The 22505-nt window shown below is 39.9% G+C and overlaps 2 protein-coding genes across 5 annotated transcripts in view; one reads left to right on the plus strand and one right to left on the minus strand.

The window, feature by feature from the left end:
- The first annotated feature begins 671 nt into the window (after positions 1–671).
- LOC112992376 (peptidyl-prolyl cis-trans isomerase C) lies at positions 672–8317 on the plus strand. Its single transcript, XM_064499865.1, has 5 exons — positions 672–872; positions 3985–4098; positions 4585–4678; positions 6213–6397; positions 7727–8317. The coding sequence occupies exons 1-5, from the start codon at positions 675–677 to the stop codon at positions 7853–7855; spliced, it is 720 nt and encodes a 239-aa protein (XP_064355935.1). The 5' UTR covers positions 672–674; the 3' UTR covers positions 7856–8317.
- Positions 8318–9886: 1569 nt separating this feature from the next.
- LOC135323441 (sorting nexin-24) overlaps positions 9887–22505 on the minus strand; it is an 87273-nt gene continuing 74654 nt past the window's right edge. For 3 of the 4 annotated variants that reach the window (XM_064499652.1, XM_064499650.1, XM_064499651.1), the window contains 4 exons: positions 17930–18024; positions 16235–16267; positions 15299–15363; positions 9887–10861 (listed from right to left, as the gene is read on the minus strand). In XM_064499652.1, coding sequence (XP_064355722.1) covers positions 10791–10861; positions 15299–15363; positions 16235–16267; positions 17930–18024 — 264 coding nt within the window. In that variant the 3' untranslated portion in view covers positions 9887–10790. Of the gene's footprint in view, positions 10862–15298; positions 15364–16234; positions 16268–17146; positions 17287–17929; positions 18025–22505 lie in introns of those variants that run through there. The other variant, XR_010385475.1, reaches the window with a different exon arrangement.

The raw sequence follows: 22505 nt of genomic DNA on the forward strand, positions 1-22505 counted from the left end.
AAAATTTGCAAGCTTTCCAGGGACTGTAGCAGCAACACCATTTACGATAGATCCCAAACGCAAACAGCTTTTAAGTAGAGAAGGAAACAGGGCTAAAGCTAAACTCATTTGCTAGGCTAAGGTCCCTTTACCCTGTTGTGGCAGGCAATGGTTCGGGAAAGGCAACGGTTCGCGTTTGATGAATTCATTTTGGTGCAGCTCTTTCCTGATTAAAGCAAAGGGTAGAAACGTGGGCCCCGAGCTGTGCCCCCTTACTGCTAGTGCAAAGGAAACAAAAAAAAGGCTTGTTATTCCAGTTTCCACTTCTCCCAGGCGCCCCGCAGCACGTTAAGTACCTCAGGGATAACGGAATAACGGTCCATTTCCGAGCCCCCCTGCCGGTCCCCCCTTTTGGCTACTCCACCCACACCGGGGGTCGCCGCGGGGCAGCCCTGCGTACCGGCCCCTGCCCGAGACGCCCGCTCCGCCCGGCCACCCCGGGGCTCCCCGCGGCCCCCTCACGAAAAGGCGGTAACGGCCGCCCGCGCGCGCCCCGCTCCGCCTCCCCCCGCGCGGAAGCTAAGCAGGGCCGGGGCCGGCCGCGGCGCGGAGGGGAGGGCAGGGGAGGGGAGGGGAGCGGAGACCCGCGCGGCGACGCCCGTCCGCCGCGGCTGCCCCTCCCCCCGCCGCGCCACATGGCGCGGGCGGAGCCGCCCGGCCGGGCCGGGCCGAGCCGCGGGCGCAGGCGCAGCGGTGGCCGCAGCGCCATGGCCGGTGGGGGGCCGCGCCCGGCGGCGCTGCTCGGCGCCCTCGCCTGCCTCTGCCTCTGCCTGCTGGCGCGGGCCCCGGCGGCTGCGGGCTTCAAGAAGAGGGGACCCAGCGTGACGGCCAAGGTGACTCCCGCCGCCCGCCCGGGCCTCAGCGGAGCCGGCGGGGCGCCGGGGCTGGAGCCGCTCGTCCGCCCGGGGCGGCGGGTCGCGGCGCGGCCGCTCCGTGTGTGCGTGCGTGCGGCGCCGCGGCGGGTCCCCGCCGGGCGGGTGCGGGCGGCGGTGCGCGGAGCGGCCTCGGGCCCGGGGCTGTGCCGGGGCCCCGCTGCGCGGTGCGCGGCGCCCTGCGGCTGGGACCCGCCTCGGAGCGCTGGCGGGCAGCCGGCTTGTGGCGGCGCTTGGGCTTTTTTAACTCGGCTCCGTTCCTTAACTCATGCGGTGCTTTTTTTCTTTTCTTTTCCTTTTTCCTCCTCTCCTAAAACTCGAGCCGTCTTATCGCGACCTTGTTTTCTGCCGCCTGGTTCATACCTAACCGTGACAGGCTTAAAAAACCCCTCTGGCACGGCCACGGCTTCGCGGGCTGTAGCCTGTACCCGCACCTCTGAGTTTCGTTGCCGCCGATGGGCTTCCAGTCCAGAGGTTTAACTTCTTCTTGTACGTCTGGTGCGCTCGGGCCTCCGCACCATCTCCTAGCGATACGTCGCACCGTTGAGCTGTGCGTAAAGCACGTTGCTTGCTCAGACCTGCTGTCCCCGATTTCATTTTACGCCCGCCTCTGATTCTTACGTTGCGGGAAATGGGGAATTACTGCTCCCAGTTTCCCTTCTCCAAGCCGCTTGTAGCTTTACGTTCTCGTCAGATCATTTCACTCTTCACTCTTCCAAGGTGCACGGTTTTATTTAATCTTTCCTCGTGTGGAAGGTGCATCTGCACTGCCCTTTTCTGTACCTTTTCCAGGTCTGTTGTATCAGTGTGAGATGGAGAAGCCAGGATTACATGCAGTGCTCGAGGTGCGAGTGCACGGTGCAGATGTGCACCAGTGCGTAATTACATCTGTCTTTGGGCGTCCTCCCGTTCTAATAACCTCTAATATCCAGTTTCTTTCTCTGACCTTCATGAGCAGTGAGTCAAACTTTCCATCAAACTGCTCCAGGTGACCCCAGATGTTGTTTCTCAGTGGTAGCTTATTTAGGTAGAACCCCTCACTGTAGATGTAAAGTCTCTTTTTAATATTCAGTACTTTGTATATATGGACTTTATTTCATTTGTCATTATATTATCACTGGTCACTAAGAATCCTGATATCTTTCTTTCACAGTCAACTTCCTTTTTTTTTTTTTTCCAGTTATGAGGTTATTATTGCACATTGTAAATAAGATTAAATGTTTATATAAATATAATAACTTTTCTTTAAGCAGCTTTGGTGAAGAATCTGGCCAGACAATTTTGGAAATTCCAGCCTGCTGTGTTGACCAGCTCGCTAGTATCTGCATACTCATTGACTTTTCGGAGAACGTTAAAAGATGGCTTAAAAGAAGATGGCTTCTCTCTGCAAAAATGACATCTAGGGCTACCATATTTCCATGTAGGATTTCCTGGCCAGAAATACGCACAGGCACATTATGTGGTGCATAACCAGGAAGCGCAGTGCTTTCCCAGAGCACCGAACACGTAGCATAGGAATGTGGAGTGCTAGCGGGAGGCCAGGAACTCACTTTTTGTTCACAAATGCAGAATAAGCGAAGCAATGCTGCTTGGAAACACTAAGCTGGCTGCTTATGTGCATAGCTCTGCCACGCGTGAAGCGTTTTGCTTGGGCCAGGTCTCCCCGTGTGAGCGACTGGATCTCTCTGCGCTCTGTAGAAGCATTTGATGTTACTGCCCAGGAATAGTGTAGAGTAGCCCCAGTTGCATTGCCAGAGGCTCATGTATCGCAGGCAGTCCTTCTGCCTAGAGGGAACAAGTTGTGTTTAGAAAGCCTATGCATACAGTAGCCCTTGCCTAGATAGGCCTGGCCGCAAAATTCAGCGAGGTATGTCTACAAACACATTAAGAAATTAATGAAAACTTGCTCTTAATACTTTGGGAGTCACACATTACAGAAGTATGTTGTCTGGTGCCAAGTGCCAAGGAAGTGCATGAGGTGTAGCAAAAGGAATTTTATTTTCTTTATATATCATTATAAAATTATCCAAAAGTTCAACAGTCAAAGCCATGTGGGAGATCAAGAAATGGTAGAAATGTTTAGCAGGAGAGCATGAAAGAGACATTCACTGGAGAGAGGCTGTGGTCATTTATTATCGTTACTGGACCAATTTCTTAGAGCTGTGGGCAAGTAATGTTTGGTTGAGTGCCACAAAGGACAACAAATACCACATCACAGGAATACACATTGCTGTTTCCTAGAAGTTTTAATAGTCTTTATGTGACTTTTTCTCTGCTTCAAAATGCCTCTTCCTGACAGCTGCTCCTATTTTCAGGAATCATTGGAACATTTTTGCATGTTCAAATATGCATTGATATATTCTGAACTATATTAAAATGCTTTTTAACTCATTTGTCTTTTTAAAGTATTCTTTTTAGCGATGTCTACATTAAAGTTTTTAGGCAATGAGCTTTCTAGTGTAGCTTGGCTATTCCTCTGGGCAGTTCTGAATTCGTATTTAGGAAAACAACTCCTTGCTTTGGCAGGAACGTTTTATTCCCATTATTTGACAATTGAATGAAGTTTAGGCTTTTGTGTATACTTAATCACATACACACTAATTCCTGGAGCAGTGAAGATTAAGAGTGCATAGCAAAGTGTCTTTTTGGGGAAGTGTCTGTACTATAGTTCCTTGAAATTGTTCATGTCGCTGGAATAGCAGCATTGTTCTTCCTTACTTTCATATTTCATTTTTTCCATACGGTTTCCTTACAGTGCCTTCTAAACACATGCATATTTGGAAAAAAGCTTCTTGATACCTTACCTTCAAACCTGTGACAGAGCAGTCCCACCAAGCACTTAAAATAGATAAGAATTAAAATGTATAATCACCAGGTCACACACAGTATTGTGCATAATCTGAAGTCGGTAGCTCTGAGAAGATTTTTCTTAAACAGCACCCTCAGCAATTGAAGGATTCGATTAACATAGACCAGCAAAGGCTGTTTCCTACCCTTTTATGCTTTCAGAAGCTTGGCCTTTTTGTTGCGCTCATATTTGTATCACTTTTGTTTTCTTCGCAAAAACGTCCAGGTGTTCTTTGACGTGAAGATTGGAGACAGAGATGTTGGCAGAATTGTAATTGGATTGTTTGGAAAAGTTGTCCCAAAGACAGTGGAGAACTTCATTGTGCTGGCAACTGGAGAAGTATGTCTGTGGCTTTCTTTGACCGTGTACTTAAGTTTGGGCTGGGAAGTAAATATTTGTTAAATGCTGTTTCAAGTGTGAACTGTCCATCTTAATTCAGTGGAATCGGTGAGGGAGAGAGCCATCCCAGAGGCCGTGCTGTCTTGTGCATATCCCTAAAGCCTTGCAGCTCTATTTGCAAAATGTGAATATTAGATGTTGGACACCACCTTAGTCTACCACCGCTAGCTTGCAGATGTAGCAGGCAGAAGTGCCATGATCAGTAGTACATCAGTCAAAGGAAGATGCTTGCTTTTTTTACCTGAGTGATACCTGCTCTATGCCAGCACAGCTCACCTGCATTTCAGTTTAATTTGTTCCTGTCAGTGTTTGTCTCAGGTTGCACTATATCCTGTGGACCTGACCATTCACAGCATATGCCTATTCCCCTATGACCGTGTAGGACTGGATGTTATATTCACTTAAAGCATTATTTCCTTTTCTTAGAGAGGATATGGATACAAAGGAAGTAAATTTCATCGTGTGATCAAAGACTTCATGATTCAAGGAGGGGACTTTACAGTTGGAGATGGATCAGGAGGTAACACGCTCAGTATCTTCCAGCTTCCCTTTCTGTTACACCTTTGAATGTTTACTGAATAGATGGGTGAAACAGCATTGCTTCTCTTTTGCAACTAAAATAAATGAAGAAAACATTTCTTTTAGAAGCATCCAAAACAGTCCTAAGCATTTTGCCACGTTAGCTGCAAATATTTGGATTACCAGATTATTCGTATGCTTAGGGCTTCCCCTGTCCTCAATTTGTGCAGATCTTTTCTGTCTGTTTCTGCTCTGGCTGTGTGCTTCTGCTCCTTGCCCCCAGTACTCATTGCATCTATGCATGAACCAAGTCGAGTCATCCAGCAGAAAACTAATCTGGAAGGAAACGGTGATGTACGTGAAGGGCACGGGCCGTCCTCTCCCTTTGGCTCACCCAGCTCGGTGGAGCGCTCTGAAGTGTGCTAAGGGAAGCAATTTCAAAGCAGCTATAGAGAAATTAGAAAATGAGGGTTGTGCCCCTCCCCTTTTTTCTCTTAGCAAATTTAAAACCATAAATTTACCTTTGGTGTGGCCCTGTATACGTAGGCTCTGGCCATCTATATCACTTCTCTCTCTTGAGCTTCCAGAAAACCAGTTCAGCCAGTAGGTGCTTCGGAGGGCAGTCCCAGTGCAGCATCTCTTGCGTTGCATGCGTTCTGGCTTCTGATTTCTTCTCTTCCTTTACAACCACGTTCTTCAGGTGCTACGATTTGAACTTTCTGCGTACAATGTTAGCGACTTCCCCACTGGGACAGAACGGAAAACATACACGACATATGCTTTTCCTTGCAATTTGAACAAGGGGGAAGGCTAAAACACTAAAGACACAGTTTAGCGTTAAAGGTAGGCAGTGTTTGTTTGCCTGCTAATACCGTTTATTGGGATGGTATCTGGCGGTGTGTTGGGAACAGTGTCTTACTGTTAGGCGCTGTACAAATAAAGAATAAGACAACCTTCTCTTTTCAAAATTACAGTGGTTTAAACATGACTCATGTTTTTTCTTCTAAACTATTTTAGGAACATCAAAATCCTTACGTAATATTTATACAATTCCATACTGACTCTTTTAAGCTAACTTTCATGTGGTCTCTGTATTTCTAAACATGTCTAAAGCAATTTCATGTACTAGGGAAAAAAGTTGTAAAACTAAATATTAAAATTGTCACAAAGCAGAGTTACCTTATTTGAATGGCCATAATTACCTAATTTAAATTTGCTGGACAGGGTATAGTATTATTTAGTGGTGTATATAAGCAGGACCTTTGAAGATACTTAGCTTACTTGTTAAATTCAGAGGCTAAAGGATGATCAGCTTTGTATATTCTCTCACTATAGCTGGTGTTTTAGCTTTCCTTTTTCTTTCCTATACGTACAAAGTACTTTTAGTTATGGATCGCTGATGACGTAGCAATGATGGTGCTGCATTTACTCAACCTCTGAATCTTCTCAAGTCCTGAATTTATACTTAAGAAATCCCCTTTTTGTTCAAAAATGGAAAAAAATATTTAAGTTCGATTTCTTATTTTGTGTCATAGGAAGAAGCATCTATGGAGAAAAATTTCCAGATGAAAACTTTAAACTCAAACACTACGGAATTGGATGGGTTAGCATGGCTAATTCTGGCCCAGATACTAACGGATCACAGTTCTTCATCAGTGTGACAAAGCCTTCCTGGCTGGATGGAAAACACGTAGTATTTGGCAAAGTCCTTGATGGAATGGTAAGTTAAAAAATAGTGGTAAGATTACTCCAGGAAAATTGGGACCAATCTCAGGGCATTATGTCTGTGTGGGTGTAATTTATCATACCATTGTCATTCAAAACAATTTATTGTTTGTTATCTAATGTGGACAAGGTAGAAAATGTATGTGAAGTGCTTAAACTGGAACTGAAATTGCAAGTGGTGATTACAGAAATGGAAACTGAAATCATCCCTTTGGCTGTCAGATTTCTTGTTTTAGACCACTAACCATCAAAATCAACACTGACACCTTTACATACTACAAACTGGATAAATTCAGGTCCCTCTTTCACTAAGCCTGTTAACCATGAAATAATTGTATTTCCACAAGCTAAAATCTAATTTTGTAACATGTGCTAGTTGTGGGTAACACTTCCACTGTTCAGGCTTTTAGAAGATGTGAATGTGAAGTATGCAAACATATATATACAGATCTACTTAAAAAGAAAAAAAGATTTATAACCAGCACCCTCAGAATGTACAGCTGCAAAACTGATCAAATATCTGATTGCAATGGGCAAGTAGAATTTCAGTTTAAGAAATGGTACTTCCAACTGACTATACTTCTACTAATCTGGTTTTCCCTTTAACTTTTACTCCCTTAATCAGTTTTGAAATGAATGGGGAAAATATGACCTGTTGCATTAATCAAATCTATGTAGAGTCTGAAAGCCTCATCAAAACACTTCTCCCCTGCCCCACATCCTTCATATTGAATTCAATTCCCTTCAGCTACAGCAGTAATTTAAAAATTTTGAGGAGAGTTTTAGGGTTTGAAGCCAGAGGTACATTAATTGGCAACTCTCTAAAGCCAGATACTGGAGAGCATGGTGCCCACTCTTAACGTCTGGGCATAGGTTATAGGAGAGTAACAGGAGTCATCGGACTTTTACAAGCACAATTATGCTGTACGATCAGGAAAAAAACTACTGCTCATCCGTCATGATCTCTACATGCAGTTGCTGCTCACAGACCACAGATAGACTTTGTGTTTGCTAGGTAAGTCATGTGAAAGGATATTTTCAATTGCTCCTTTCTAATGTTTTTGCTGGCTAGGAGTTTTTATAGAAGGGCACACAGCCTTCCATGTTGGTGCTGTCAACTGTATGCGAGTTGCAGAATGGTACAATTGACAGTGGGGAAAGAGAGTGTCTGGGAGAACTCAACATGGCAAAGGTCTTTGTTCAGAAGTTGCTTTAAAATAAATAAATAATGCTAAGAGCATTTAGTTATTTACCTGATACTGGACTTCAGCCACTGGCGTTTTCTTGGCTAAACTGAGTTTTTTTTTTTTTTTTTTTTAAACAGTCTGTGGTGCACTCGATAGAGCTTCAGCAGACAGATGAACATGATCGCCCCCTTCAAGACTGCGTGATTGTGAACAGTGGCAAAATAGCTGTAAAGGAACCATTTGTAGTTGAAGCAGGAGACTGGTGAGACTAACAACCAGACTAGGAAATAAAATGTAATCATTTTTCTTTCAGGCCTAAGTTTTGACTGATCTCAATTATCCACTGACTTTTCTCCTCAAAACTTATGAGGCTATATGTAGACAATACTTAATATTTGCCAGATACATAAAATTATGGCTATTTCTATAACAATTTCATGGAAGCTTTACTCCTTGAAATTCAGGGCATATCCCACTAAATCCTAGAACTCACAGAAAAATTCTTTCATGAGAAATTTCAAAATACTTCTGTTTTTTCAAAGGTTTGAAATGAAATCATTGTCTTTAGAAATTTTACAATATTTGTTACTGCCATTTTATTTGAAAACATTTTCTGTGAGAATATCTGCATTTTTTTAAGATTCCTGTAAAGTAAAATATTGAAATGTTTTGAAAAAATAAACTGATTTCAAACAAATACTTAATAAAGAGCTGCTTTTTTTGCAAAAGGCCTTTTCTCTAATCTCAGTTGATTTCAATAAATGATGCAGGGGTGCTGCTTTCCAAGAAATAAAAGAGCAGGGGTGGTAAATCTCTCTAATCTCCTTAATGTGTCCGATAAAGTCCCTAGTCTTTCAATAAAAGATTGTATTCAGATACAATACTGTAATTGAGATAGAGCAGCTAAGTTTATTGTTAAATAAAATTATTGGTTAGAAACTGATTAAAAAGCCCTTATTTTACAGCACGATGGATTTTATAACACATAACTAATCATGTCATCTAAGATACAGCTTCAAAACACTAAAAGTTTTGCTGTATGCTGGAGATGCACCTTTAAGTTCATTATTTTGGTAATGCTACTTAAATACCCTTAACCTTACTGCTTAATTGGTAGCTTTTAAACAAGTTCAGTATAAGATACCACTTAGACAACTGTACTACTATTTTTTTTTAACATGTTAATATTTTCCAGGAAAGAGATGTGGATATTTTCCCTTGAGTTTGCAGTGTTTTAAAATTTAAGATAGAAGAGCTGATGCCTAGATCTGGTAATGGATTTACCCACCTACAAACTGGGTAGCATGACACTTACCTTTAAGTGGACAGTGTCCTGCAGCTCACGTGAGATGCCCATACATTGGGGTCTGGGAGGGAAGTGAGCAGTGCACAGAGGGGGCCCCAATCACCCAGCCCACAGCTTGCAAGTACCTCCTGCCGCCCCCCCCCCCCCCCCCAAGGGAACAGGAAAACACTGGGGGCAGGGATTTACCTGGTGTCCTGCACCCTGACACATGATTCGTAGTTGCAGCACTGCTTCTGCTGGTTCACCATCCACAGCCCCAGGGCCTCTTCTGAAGGTAAGTACTGACGCTTTTTGCAAAGACCTGTGGAAGGATTATTCTCCTCTTCAAAAGGGAGCCAGAGGAATGAAGAAAGCCTCTGAATTTGTCTAGTACTAGGCAATCAGGCTTCAATTTTACCCCTATTCAGGTTGTGCTGTGTGTTTTTTTCCCCCTACTAAGGTTCAATGTAAAAAGTCACTAAAAAGCTGCACTGAGAAGCAGTGTTTGGAAGTAAGAGCAGGAATGCCTTGTTCTTCCTCATCCAAATAGCTTTGCCCTAGTAGCTAAAAACACTTTCCTGGAGGTTGATCCCTCAGACAGTAGAGAAAGTTCTGCTACTTGGACAAGGGCTCTAATCACAGGTGTCCTTTTTAAGTAAGTCCGAACTTTTCACCAGCCCCAAGCAGCTTTAAAATAGATTGCATAGTCAGCAGGAGGCAACCCTTGCTTCTCCACTGCGTTAGTGCCTAGTTTTGCCATTACTGTTTTTGTGCAACATTCCCTTCCTCTGCTTAACACAATGAATTACTGGCTATCCAGATATACTGAAAAATGTTTTTCTTTTTTTCCAAGACATACAGCTTTATAAATCTTGAGATAGCATCGTGCTGAGAGTTTTAAATCAGCAGACACCCAAGTATTTTGTCATGCTTCATGTGGAGAAGTAAGTACCACTTCTGATGGCACAAGCTCTGAGAAATGTCTTATTTGAACAGATATGCACAAAGTACATTCATGTTCTAGTAATTTATTTTGTAATGTCCAGTAACACAAAAATTTCCAGTTAAATCTGAACATATATATATATATACACACACATTTTAGTTTATTTTACTACTTAATCATATTCTTGCTTCAGCTTACCACAAAGACGTATGCACTGATTCATAAAATGTTAAGATATGGAATACAATCTGCGAGTTGACTTGAAAAGTAAACATACACATACATGAGATGTCATAACTGAATGAGATTCATAAATGCCATGTTAAATCTGGTAGATAAAATCCTTTAGACTGAAATCTAGAAAACTTCCTGGAAGAGAGCAACGTATTTCAAAATGTATAAGCATGTTTTCTAATAGAAATTCTCCATATACATGCGTTGGCTCTTTTCCAACCTAATATTAAGGAGGAGTTTTAAAATAACTTAAGAAAATGAACAAAATACTTTTAAGTTACTTCCATTTCTTCTTGCTTTTAAAATCACTTTTTTGCACTCTCTCTTCAGTGCCAGCACTTTCAATCCATCCACTGCCAGCAATGGGTAACGTGCTGGGAAAAATCCTGGTGCAAAAAGGTTTAGTGTAATTTATGATAGAAATCCAGAAATAATTAGTAAAACTTTCAATTCTTTTCAAAGTTTAGTGTAATTCAGTGTATGACTTTCAGCTTTTAGTGTTAAATAGAGCATATAAGGTTTAAATAACTTCAATACTGTTGTTTCCATATCTTTTTTTTTTAAAGCAGCAGTTATGACATAGATTTTATTTAAAAAGATATAATGCTTGAACTTAAACTGAGGCTGTCCCTCTTGCTTCTGAGCATGATTATCACATTCCAGAATTTTATTCCCATTAATTCCATTGAACATGACTTAGAGACTTGCTTCAGCTTCTTCTAGCCACATGCCACTTCTACCTGGGCAGTAGATGAGGATAAAATATTCCATGCAGAATGCCTTCTATAACTACATTTGGAAAGTCATCTGAAAAAGAAAACAAAACAAAAACAAAAAAACCCTTGCTTTCTTATCTACCTCAATACAATATAAATGTTTTTGTAGAACTTAACAAGGTAAGGCCTAGTATAATTTAGGTTATTGCATCACTCAACTGTTTATCCATGTTGGGGATGTGCTATTAGTAATGCTGTTTCAGCACTAAAGCCACTTTAGTATAGCACTGGGCATTGCATGAATGCGCTGCCAGATTTGTAGCTTATTGATTTAAAGGGATGTTCTAATACTTAATGCTGCTAGGCTCCAGCTCTTTATCTGAATCTTTTCTCACAAGGAAGATGGATTACACTGGCAATTCAATTTCTAACAAAATCTCAATATACTTGAAGGAATTCCAAGATTGCTACTGGGAATACTTCAGAGCTGTTTTTCCATTGTGGCTTACAGCAACGTTTAGACTGAACAGACTTGAGGGTGCCTATACCATCAGAGATGATTATTTGAGACAGGAAAATTTTAGGCTGTCTAATCAACATAAAATGTCACATATGTTACATAAAGTCATCCTATAATATCTGAAGGAGAAAAAACACTATATTCTTACCACAGATGTAGTGGTAACTGACACTTACTTTTCATTTTAAATTTACCATGAAAGGATTATCCAATGAAAGACAGCAGTAGATTCACACAGAGGAAAGGCAGGATGTACATTACTGAAGTGAAAACATTTTTCAAATGCACCAACTCCTGCCTTCTTAATTAAGGGGTTACTTTAATCACTGGGCATTAAGAGCAAGAATTTCTGATCTTATCTTATGATCTTAAAACAGCCAAAGAAATGGGTTTGCCCAGAAGATGTATCAGAATAAACAGAGTTTCCCTCTCCAACCAAATATTTCCTTCAGCTACCAACCTACAAGATAGTTGAAAAGAGTGAGATGCAGCTTCCATTAAAATCATAATATACTTGATAAATTAGATCACCTAATATGGGTGAGAATTATTTTTTGCCTCTAGTCCTTCTGCTAAAATCACTTTGAAGGTTAAAAAAAAGAAAAAAAAACAAAATAAAAACATTGAGCAATAAGTAGATCAGGACTCAAAAAGAAAAAATTCTTATTGGCTTATAGGTATTAAAACTAGCAGGTATTAATAAGGTGATTCTACAGTATTAAAGATTTTACAAACAGATTTTAAGGATGTTATTATGACTGAATCTCCACCACAAACAATACATGCATAATTCTTCCCAATTTCTGATAGTCAGTCATCATTATAAATTACTCATTAATATTTTGAATTCAGTAATGATTTCTGAAGTCCTGCAAGCTCAGCTAACCCAAATAGCTCTGCTAGACTAACCCTATGCCATTGTCATTAGTGGTATTAAAAATACACTTTGTAAGAGCAGTCTGATGATTTCATGCTAAATTATATGCTGAAGTTTCAGAAACCATTTTTTACTGGTTCTTCTATAATATATAGGACAAACAGTATATACGGGAAAATGAATATTGATTAAAAAAAATGATACAAGTTTACAGCACCAGATTTACTGTGAGGCTTTGTTGCTTAAAAAAAAATCAAGCATATTAATTTAATTTTAATGTACAAGTACCCTGAAATGCAGTCTCACAGATCCCCTACCTGGCTTAAAGAATCACCAGAACAATTTTCAACTCCTGAGGCATCATTTTAGATTTTTCCTTCATTTTTCTTCAAAACAGGATGTAATTGGTCTTTTGCATTTTATTTAGAAAGAAGCGGCTACCTTACACAAAAAAGATGTATTCAAGTGCACAGCTGTTATGAGAAAAGTGAGTCTGAAAAATCAATGATATTTGTAACTGTGAATGTTATTTTTGAAAAATTATGTTGCAACACAACAATGCTAAAATAGTGGCAGCACAATATTTTATAAAGACAAATAACAGTACAATGAGGAAAAATTTTAATTCTTTGAGTATTATGTCCCAGAAACAGCTTTTTTTTTTAATTACAAAACCCACAATTACACCATTTCCTATTTTATTGGAAAATGTTAACACAGGCATTCCTGTGTCCAGGAGAGACTTAACTCCACTTCTGACATAAACAACTGTCATAATTCAACTTCTTCAAAGAGTAAATACAATGAACAGTTATTTGATAATGGACAGGTGCTTTCGGTCATGGTTTGAACAACCATGACTACTTTTTAAAAAGGAATCTCAATCTATCAAAGTCTATCAGAGAAAATTTTAGAAAGCTCCTTTATGTTTTCTCTGTGCTGTAAACTGGAGGGGGGGGGGGGGAAGGAAGCAAAATTCAAGCCAATGCTAAAATGCAAAAAGCCAAGGCAGTGTAAAAGCTTTGCTTCTTTATAACCAGACTGAGCCAACACAGAATAACCTCCATACTTATGGCTTGATTTCCCCCCCACCTTTTTATTTTGTTTTTTAAGACTTAAACTCACATTCTAATTTATATTGATTCATAAAAGTTAAAAAAAATAACTTGCAAGTGAATTTGGTTTTTTTAGGGTCTTCCAAATACAAGGAAAAATATTCACCTGCTGTATGAAATTCTAAACGCTATGTGTCAAAGCCAAAAAAAGCCTTGGCAAAGGCCTGAAAAGCCCTTTGTTTTAGATGTCATTAACTAAAGTTGTTTAATATTTAAACATGTCACGCATTACAAGTGGCATTTATCTTTGATCCAAAGTAAAGCACTGCTTAAAAGGAGCAGTTATAAAATTCATTATAAAGTTCCTAACGAATTCAATATAAGGAAGCTTAGGCATGCTCAGAGTACACATTAGGGAAGAAAGAAATACTGTCGCAGAACTGCCAAATCTTGAAAAGTCGTCATACAGAAAAACCTTACGTGTGTGTTGGAAACTAAGCACTATCTTCATGCTTCAGGCTAACTGTACATAAATTCCACTTTTTCTCTCTCTAGAATAGAGAGGAATAGCATGAAATGAAATGATGTTGACCATTTACACCCTACTCTGGAGGAATCCAAGTTAGTAATTAAAAGGGATGTTAAACTTTATTAAGAGTGAGGCACACAACGTTACTAACTCTAAATATTAGCATCACAGCACAGTGCAAACTTTTAGACAGAAGTAACTGCACAGATGTGCCTACGTTAGTGGTGTAGTTTGGGTCAGCAGTGACCTTGTGAGGTGACTCTGCTCACTGGGCTTTGGTCTCGTGTTCTGCCCTCCAGCCTCAAAGGGGCATTCAGCCACCTGGCCAGACTAGAGCTAATCCAAAGTGTAAAAACAAGTGAACAAGCAAAAAACCCTGGAATGTATCTAGCGTGGACCTCGGTGAAGCAGGACCTCTGCACCGACTGTTTCACTCTAGACCTGGGACTTCAGGTTCAGTAGGACTCCAGGGCTCGATCCTGTTGGGCCACATTGCTTGCTAATGAGGACAGAGCCTGCAAGAAAGGCTAACCTTCTCAAAATACATGATCCCAGTCCCTGTGGCTTTGATGGAAACCTTGAAAACGTGGAGGAAGTACATATCACTGGCTCAGAAACTAAAAGCAAACACCTGTCCTTTCCCCAAATTACTCTCAGAAGTGCCATGATTTTCAAGGCAGCTCAAGAACCTGACTCTCGATTTCAACCCACAGCATTTTGTAAAATCAAGCAAAACCGCACATTTAAACATCTTAATTTACAGTTCTGGGAGAAAATTTTCCTATGGAATTGTATTTGAACATATAAAAAACCTAAAACCAAACATTTTTAACACAAAATGTAGTAGAAGTAACAGTTCTACCAAGTAAAATGACAAATCCAGGTAGAAAGCACTACTAGAAATAGTATTTTCTCCACATATTTAATTCTAGAAAGAAGACAGAAAATAAGCTCTCTGAATTAATAATGCAAAGAAAGGAGAACTTTTTTAAAAAAAAGAAAAGAAAAAAGGTTGATAATAAGCTATTTCAAACACTCTTTTGAAGCATGTATTAAAAGTATAAATATCCAGTGAACACATCAATTAAAGTATACATTCTTTTTTTTTTCTAAAGCACTCTAGAGGTTATAAATGATAAGAAATAGTAATAATAGAAATGGAAATACAAACACACTCACAGTAGATCGACTGGTGTTTAGGGAAAAAGCACTTACAAAGGACTGGGCCTCTTAGTTCAAATGCTTCAGGCAAAACAGCCCAGAGGGTCAACAACAAAAAAAAGAAAAGCAATGTTCTTAGTCTTTTGATTTGAATTCTCAGTAGATTTGACTGAGAAAACAACTGGGGGAAAAATTCCATCCTTTTATAAATCATCCATCCCACTTAGGGTTTTAACAGTCTCTTACGTAAGAACTATTGCTTTATTGACAGGTTATTAGATTTTGAACCGGTGTCGTTTTACTAGGCCCGTATTAATAATAATGTGGTTTATGTGGTGCAGGGTCAGATCAGTAAAGCACTGTTAACAGATGACAGGTTTGATTACCGTTGGCTTTAGGCAAGACATATGGATCCCTTAGGAACAGCAGCACAGGCTGGTGGGACAGTTTGCTGGAAAGGTCAAGAACAGGGATGTCAGTATCAAGGGACAGTAAACAGAATATTCTACAAACTAGCTTTGATAAAGCGAGGTGATCAAGCTGCTCGAGAGTAGTGTCAGCGCGTCTCAGCATGCCGCGGCTGTCAAGAGGAGCAGACCCCATTTCCAGGGAGCAATGCTCGCTGCTCCTCAGCCCCAAAGTGAAACCATCAATGTGAAATCTGAAGTAAACAGGTCGCGTCGTGGAGGGGCAGCCTGCAGCCAGCTCTGAGTCTTCCTCACCCCGTCTGCGCTGTGGTACACAGCGTAATGCAGGCTACCTCACAAGGCTATTTAAGACCAGTGTCCACAGTCTCCAGGCCATTGAACAGACTGGAAATTTCATGCTGTTCTTCCATCTGCCTGTCGCACACCTGACCCAGTGGGAGGAAGCCCTTGGCAGCGCGTTACACAGCTGTCTCCCATGGGGCTTGGGCAACGGGAACCCTCAGCGCTTTCTGCTCCGCTGTCTACATACGCTTGCAAAGTCATGCGACCAAATACATACAGAGCTCTACCAAATGCGTAGGAGAAAACCCAAACCCCTAATTCCTTCTGATAAATCTTGCTACAAACAATACACTACAACGAGTAGAAACGCTCAGGGACACTGTCCTACTACGGTTTTGTAAGAACTTTCTCGATACAAGATGCACGCTCACTTCATACTACAAATGGATCTATTAAGCTGATGAAATCAGCCACAATATTTAACAAAGATATCTAGTTTTAAGGCTAAACTATTGATATTTTGACAACTGCAAGGAACGAATACAGGAAACACCAATAATTTCAAGTAGTTTATTAACCTAACAACCTAGAAAGAATAGAAATCAAGCTCACCTTGATTCTTCCGATTCTGTTTCATCAAAAGAGCTGCAATTAAAGTGAGAGGAAACTTTGATTACAATAAAATTAACTTCATAAGGAAAAAAAAAAGTCCTTTAACAACCACCAAAGGGAGCATCCTTTTTCTGGTCAGTGACTGCATAATGCAACATGATTAAATGAATGTGGGAGACCTTATCATTTTGCAACCACTGCTTGGAAGTGACATTCAGCAATCCATTTCACTATAATAAATTTGCATGCATACATATCTATCTATATATGCAGTGATAGGATACAATTCCACTAAGGGTATTGGTTGACATCATTAACTACAAGCGAAAACTACAAGTCTGCTAGCTTGTCCCTAGATCACTAAAAATTGAATATTTAAATTTGGGGTTTTTTGGACAGTAAGGACTGAACATTTATAGTTTCATTCAACTGCTGAGAATGGCATGACTGACAATATTACACAGACTGCACATGGTGTATATTTGCTATGATATGAACACTCTCAAAGCCATTGTATAAGGGTGTTGTAAGTAGAATAATTCCTGCAGATCTTTAACATTAGCTGTCCTGAAAGTGAACAATAATTTCCAAACTTGATCTTACAACCCACTTTTGAAACAACAGTGCCAAAAGTCTGCGGAAAAATCATGGCCTGTGATGTAGACCTAAATTACCCTTTGCAAGGCTACCCATTTAAGGAGGTAGAAAATAACTTAAAACTGTGCTGAATTTTTTTTGCATTCTTGCATCCTACCGAAAGGCAAATGCAGATGTACTCCCATGTGAGAAAAACCAGACCTTCCCTCCAACCTGTTCTCAGTTCTCTGTACGCCAGACCAGAAGCACAATGGTGGAGGGACCACTGTGGGCCCTAGACAGCTCTAAGTTAAGGAGGGCCTCAAAATCACTTACAGCGTCTTCAGCTCTCCTCCTGAGTGCGAGTTCTCTGCTGTTAATGCCCAGAAACTCCCCCAAAGCAGGAAAGGGCCACATCGCTTTCTTGGGAACAAGTTCTGACAACACTGCTGGACTTCCCAACTATGTCAGCTTGTCTAGTAAAAGAGATTGTTCTCCTTACAAACGTTACACCTGCAGAATACAGGAGTTTCTGGTTACACTATTTTGGGAATTTCTGTTATCCTTACACTAATCATAACCATACTCGGTTTCCTTTCTTCCGCCCTGATCAAGAACCCTTCTCAGGGGAAGGGCAACATGGCCATTGAGGCAGATGCCAACAAAGAGATGAAAGACACCATTTCCAAACATACGTGGGGGGGGGGGGGTCATAAAGATGGTCACAGAATAAATTTCCCTCATCCAAATACTAATAACCAGAAAACACACACACACAAATGCTTTTCATGCAATTGTAGTGAGTGTTTATGAATATCTTTGAAAATTCCTTTCAATAGATACTCTCAAGATCTACAAAAAAAATGTATTCTCCTCATCTAAACTCTCCTTTGCTTTCCAAGAATATTACATTAAATCTCACTTCTCTCTTTGAACAGACTGAATTTATTTTACCACCTTTTGGGGATATATAAACATACTTAACATGAACCTAATGCCCATTTATTTTACTGTGTAAGAGTTGGCAGCAAGACCATTTTAAGTCAATGCAATTGCATCAGCACTGAATGGATATGGGCCTTTTGGCCTCAATATGTTTTTCAGTAAATGAGAGCTTACCCACAACTTTCTGCTTTTGGCAGGGTAGGTACATGGCGAACATTTAGGAAATCAAGAAATATTTTAGGGAGTTCTTCATTTTCTAAAATGACTGTCTGTAATAAAGAAAAGGGACAATAAGAAAACCAAGATTTTTTCATATTTTAAATATCACACAGTTCTCAACCTACTAAAACACTTCTCACTTGCAACACTGTTCAATTCTTCTCCAGTCTTTTTTTTACTTATTATGGACTGCTTCATTTCAATTGGGAAACCCCAATTCTTAATGAATCACATAAAACCATTCGGCTCATGCTACTACATTCTTAGACCATGGGAGATATTTTCACCTACATCACCAGTGACAAGTTTGATGCATCTCAAGCAGAGGTGTCTGATTCTGAAACTAAGGTACTGGCACAGTCATTTGTGAATAAAATTCTGTTTGTGTAAAACATAAAATAAAGCACCTACAGTTCAGTGCTTTCACATACGCCTCCCAGAAGATTCCTGTCTGGCACATCAGGGGAAAAAGGAAGTCTCCAGTTTGTACAATTTTATTAATGCATGCCTTAGTAAATGCTAACAAGGCAAACTGCTTGCTTGGCTTGACAGATCAGCTTACAATGTACTCCTTACACCTACGCTGTGATCCCTAACAACAAAGCTCTCACCAAGGAGCCGCTGTCTCTCTAGACCCGCCACGTTCTTCCATAGCAATAATAGCTAGACTCCATTCTCGTTTCTTTTTTTACTGATGAGATGATTTTATAATTTTGAGTAAATTAATTAGCAGTACCCTTACTTAAAAATACATAGCAAGTAAACGAGATGATTAGGCACATATCTGTCATGAAAGAATGAGTTTTAAAGAAAAAGATAGATCTCTGGCAGTTTTACAGAAGCAGCTCCAGAATCATTGCTGATCTTTAATTTTCACAGAAGACAGACTAAACAGTTCATAAATTCAACCAATGACTCATCTGAGAGATTCAGCCCCTATTTACTTGTTCATGCTGCTATACAGTCTGATAGCACACGTTAGATCTATGTAGTTGAGTACAGTGCTTCACAGACAAATGAAAGCCACAAGCTCTTCCCTGAATAGCTTTCCTTCATACAGGCCTGATCTTAGACTGAACATATGTATGGAAGAAGCTTTACTAAATTCATAAATAACTGATTAAACAAAACTGCTTGCACAAGTAAAACTATCCACATAAAGAAGCAGCAAGACTGGTAATAGTTCCTCTGCTTACATTCAGGAGATAACTTATTCCTGCATGCGTATTCTTTCACATCGTAGCATCGCTAAGAAGATGCAGTAGTATGTGGAGGATAATAGAATCACAAAAATATTTAGGTTGGAAGAGACCTGTAGAGGTAACCTAGTCCAATCTGTTCAAATCAGTCTAACTCCAAGGTTCAGTAGCAAACAGCTTGGTTATTTGCATATTTAAAACCCAGTTAGTGTGCCAATTACCTAAAATATAGACAGAATTAGAGAGAGAGATACATTTTAAAACAAAGATATTTGGGAATCAGTTTCTTTTTTTTATGCTGTGTTCCCAGCTCTGAATTCAGGGTTGACATTTCTTCAACAACAGCTGAGGTCATCACTAACAAGTTGAAAAAAGAAAGAACAGGCAAAAGAGTGCAGCTTCTCAACGGTTCTACTGTAGATTTTAAAGGCTACATCAGCTCCTACGGAAGAAACGGGAAGGTCTGAAATGTTGGCAAGTGTTAAGCCTTTCAGTTCCCCTCTATATGAGGATGCTGCATTACATGCCACCTCATTTGCATTCTGTAAAATCAGCACTCCGCTGCTGCAAAATTCATCTTGTTCTGCATTCAAGATATGCATAAAAGGAAGGATAGAGGGGGATGCATATTCAGAGGGTGTGTGAATCGCATAACAACACGAATGATTTGTTCAAACAAAACCACCTCACTAATAATATGCAATGGAGAACCACTAAAAAGTTGTATAAAGATGTTTAAGGGCATCCCACACTTGTGTGCAACCTCATACTTCTTGACAGCTTCTTCCAAAAGCTGAGTTGCTGGCTGAGGCTGCTGAGCAGAATAGCGATGATGGGGGAAGAACAGAAAGATACATCACTGTATAAAAAGAAATAGCCCTGACAATGCTAACAAACCTATTTGTTGCTACTTCCACTCACTCCAGATGAATATCTCATTATGCTGTGCACCAAGTCAACCCAATCCCCCACTAACCAGCTATAAGGCCTGCCCTGATTTTAGCAGAGAAATTTTAATAAAAGATTTAAGGAAATAGCATTTATTTCAGGGTCCTCTTTAAGTAGCTTGTTAATTGTTAATACCTCTACGTGGCGATCAGTAAACTTGAAAATGTAGAGTTTGCAAAAAAGCAAAAGCAATTTTGCACAGCACTGTATTTTGCATCCTGCCTCTGCTAATGTGGAATTCTGTCATTTCCAGAATTTCATGAAGGGAGGTATGATTGCATTGAACATAGGAAGATTTTCCCATTAATGTAATGTGATGTTCATTTTAAGGAATTAAAAAAAATAAATGAAGCCACAGGTTAATTATACTAATTCAGGGTCAAATTATCTGCCTCCATAGGCTTCAATGGAAAAGGGCCAGCAGATAATCCAGTCCTTCAATTTACACACTAGAAAATGAAGGAAAAGAGAAAACACTTGGGGACAACAAAAGAACAGTCACACTGCATTAGTTGTGTATGTCTAGCCACATTTCCTACCTCTAGTAGTGGCCCAAAGTGGACATGAGGGGAAAAACAGAAGTAATCTCAAATTCATATTCTTTCATTCAATAAATACTCTTAAATTAGAAAGAAAAGCGATCATAACTGGTTTAATTTACTTAGAACAAGGGATATCACCACAGATTTTTGACCACTGACTAAAAACTTGAAGAAACGCATATTTTGCAAACTCCATCTTTAAATAACAGCTGAGCAGAAAATGAACCAGCAGGTGAATCTCTAAGCCACTATCTATTACTTGTGATGCAGTGCGCTCAAACGTAGCCTTTGTTCAAGTGAAAAAATGACATTGCCTTGTAAACACGACTACTGCCTACAATGTTCTGCAGCAAGGAACTTAGAAGATATATTTTCCAAGAAATGAAAACTCACAGTTAGCCTATTAGTAACGTGTTTTTCCAGTGCATCTGAATTCTACCAAGATCATAGTAATGAGTTTCAAATGCGGGTCCCCAGAGTGCTAAATAGGCTAATTTAAGAAAAAAGAACATAGCATGCATATTTCCTTCCTAAAATAAAAAAAGAACTAAAACACCTAACACAGCCCCTAGCAAGTGATTTGGGAAGTGACTCCAGAAACACATTTTTCAAACTCATTGATTTCAGCTGAACTAAGAGCATAAGCACCATATTTTCTTAAAAAATCGTAAAGGGTGTTTATCCGTTACTGTCACACTTTAATGAACTACTGCATGCTTCAGAAAAAAGAAACCACAAGGGAACGCCTGATGTTTACATCAGCAGAAATGTCTTTTTCATTGAAAGGGTGCAATTATTATTATGTAACACAAATCACTAAAATCCCAATTTTTCTACCTTATCAGTTTCATAAAATCATGTTCCCTAAGGATGTCATTGATTAGTTGCACATGTTCTTTCAGTGACATCCGAAATACTTAATTGTAGGTTATCTTTTCTCCTTCAGCCAGTAAAATATAGCCGCAAAATTGCAAAGGGACTTGTTCTGCCTTAACCTTAGCTAGATGCCATCATGCAGTGGAAAACAGTGCTAAAATATCACAGGATAATGCTCTCCAACAAGGGAGACATATAAACAGCATAATGATTTCCCACGAGTTTCCTTTTTAGAAAATTGTCACTAAAGCCAGGGTAAATGGTGACATATCTTCACAGAGGACACTGCGAAATCGAACACTGGCATTCTAGTTAGGTCCAAACCTACTCATCAGCCAATTATAACAGTAACTGAACATCTTGCTGAAAACTTGAGCAAGACTACTTTGCTAACCTTAGGAGATCATGCCACAGGAATGCCTTGTTTTCAGGGAATTCTTTTTATTATTGTTGTTTTTTTAAAAAATGATTTAAAAATTCCTTTCTTATGATCATCTATCATACTTTCTCAAGGCTACTGGAACACCCGTCAGTGAGGGAGAGAAATGAGAGTGGGGAGCTAAGTTATAAGTTTTTTTTTTTTTTTTTTTTTTTTTTTTTTTTTTTAAGAGTCCTTGCAGCCTTTTCCATTCAATCTGGTTCAGTTTGAAATGCCGTACTGTTAGGGTGAAAAAGTTCATGACAGTTTTTCCTCTCTTCAGAGGGAAAGATGCTTCACAATACCTAATTCAATGGTGCAGCTAAAAATGGGGGAGAAGAAAATCAATACGTTCCAGCTACAGTAAGTAGGCTGGAGTGTCAGTCTCCACCGGGACCAAAACCCACATCTTTTAGAACGCTTTAGAGTCTATATTCTTCTATTAACCTGCTTTCCTGCTGCTGCTTTACACAGTCCCAGGAAATGATAAAAAGGTTAGCAAAAGAACATATTAACTAAAATCCAAGTAGAGTAAATGAAGGTAGCAG

The sequence above is a fragment of the Dromaius novaehollandiae genome, chromosome W, assembly GCF_036370855.1.
Source record: "Dromaius novaehollandiae isolate bDroNov1 chromosome W, bDroNov1.hap1, whole genome shotgun sequence".
In the NCBI taxonomy this organism is placed as follows: Eukaryota; Metazoa; Chordata; class Aves; order Casuariiformes; family Dromaiidae; genus Dromaius; species Dromaius novaehollandiae.

What these genes read in the sequence shown, in the direction of transcription:
- LOC112992376 (XM_064499865.1), top strand. Translation starts at nt 675, where the DNA reads ATGGCGCGGGCGGAGCCGCCCGGCCGGGCCGGGCCGAGCCGCGGGCGC. An exon ending in TTGTGCTGGCAACTGGAGAA is followed by an intron (nt 4,099 to 4,584) that starts GTATGTCTGTGG and finishes TCCTTTTCTTAG; the next exon opens with AGAGGATATGGATACAAAGG. An exon ending in GCAAAGTCCTTGATGGAATG is followed by an intron (nt 6,398 to 7,726) that starts GTAAGTTAAAAA and finishes TTTTTTAAACAG; the next exon opens with TCTGTGGTGCACTCGATAGA.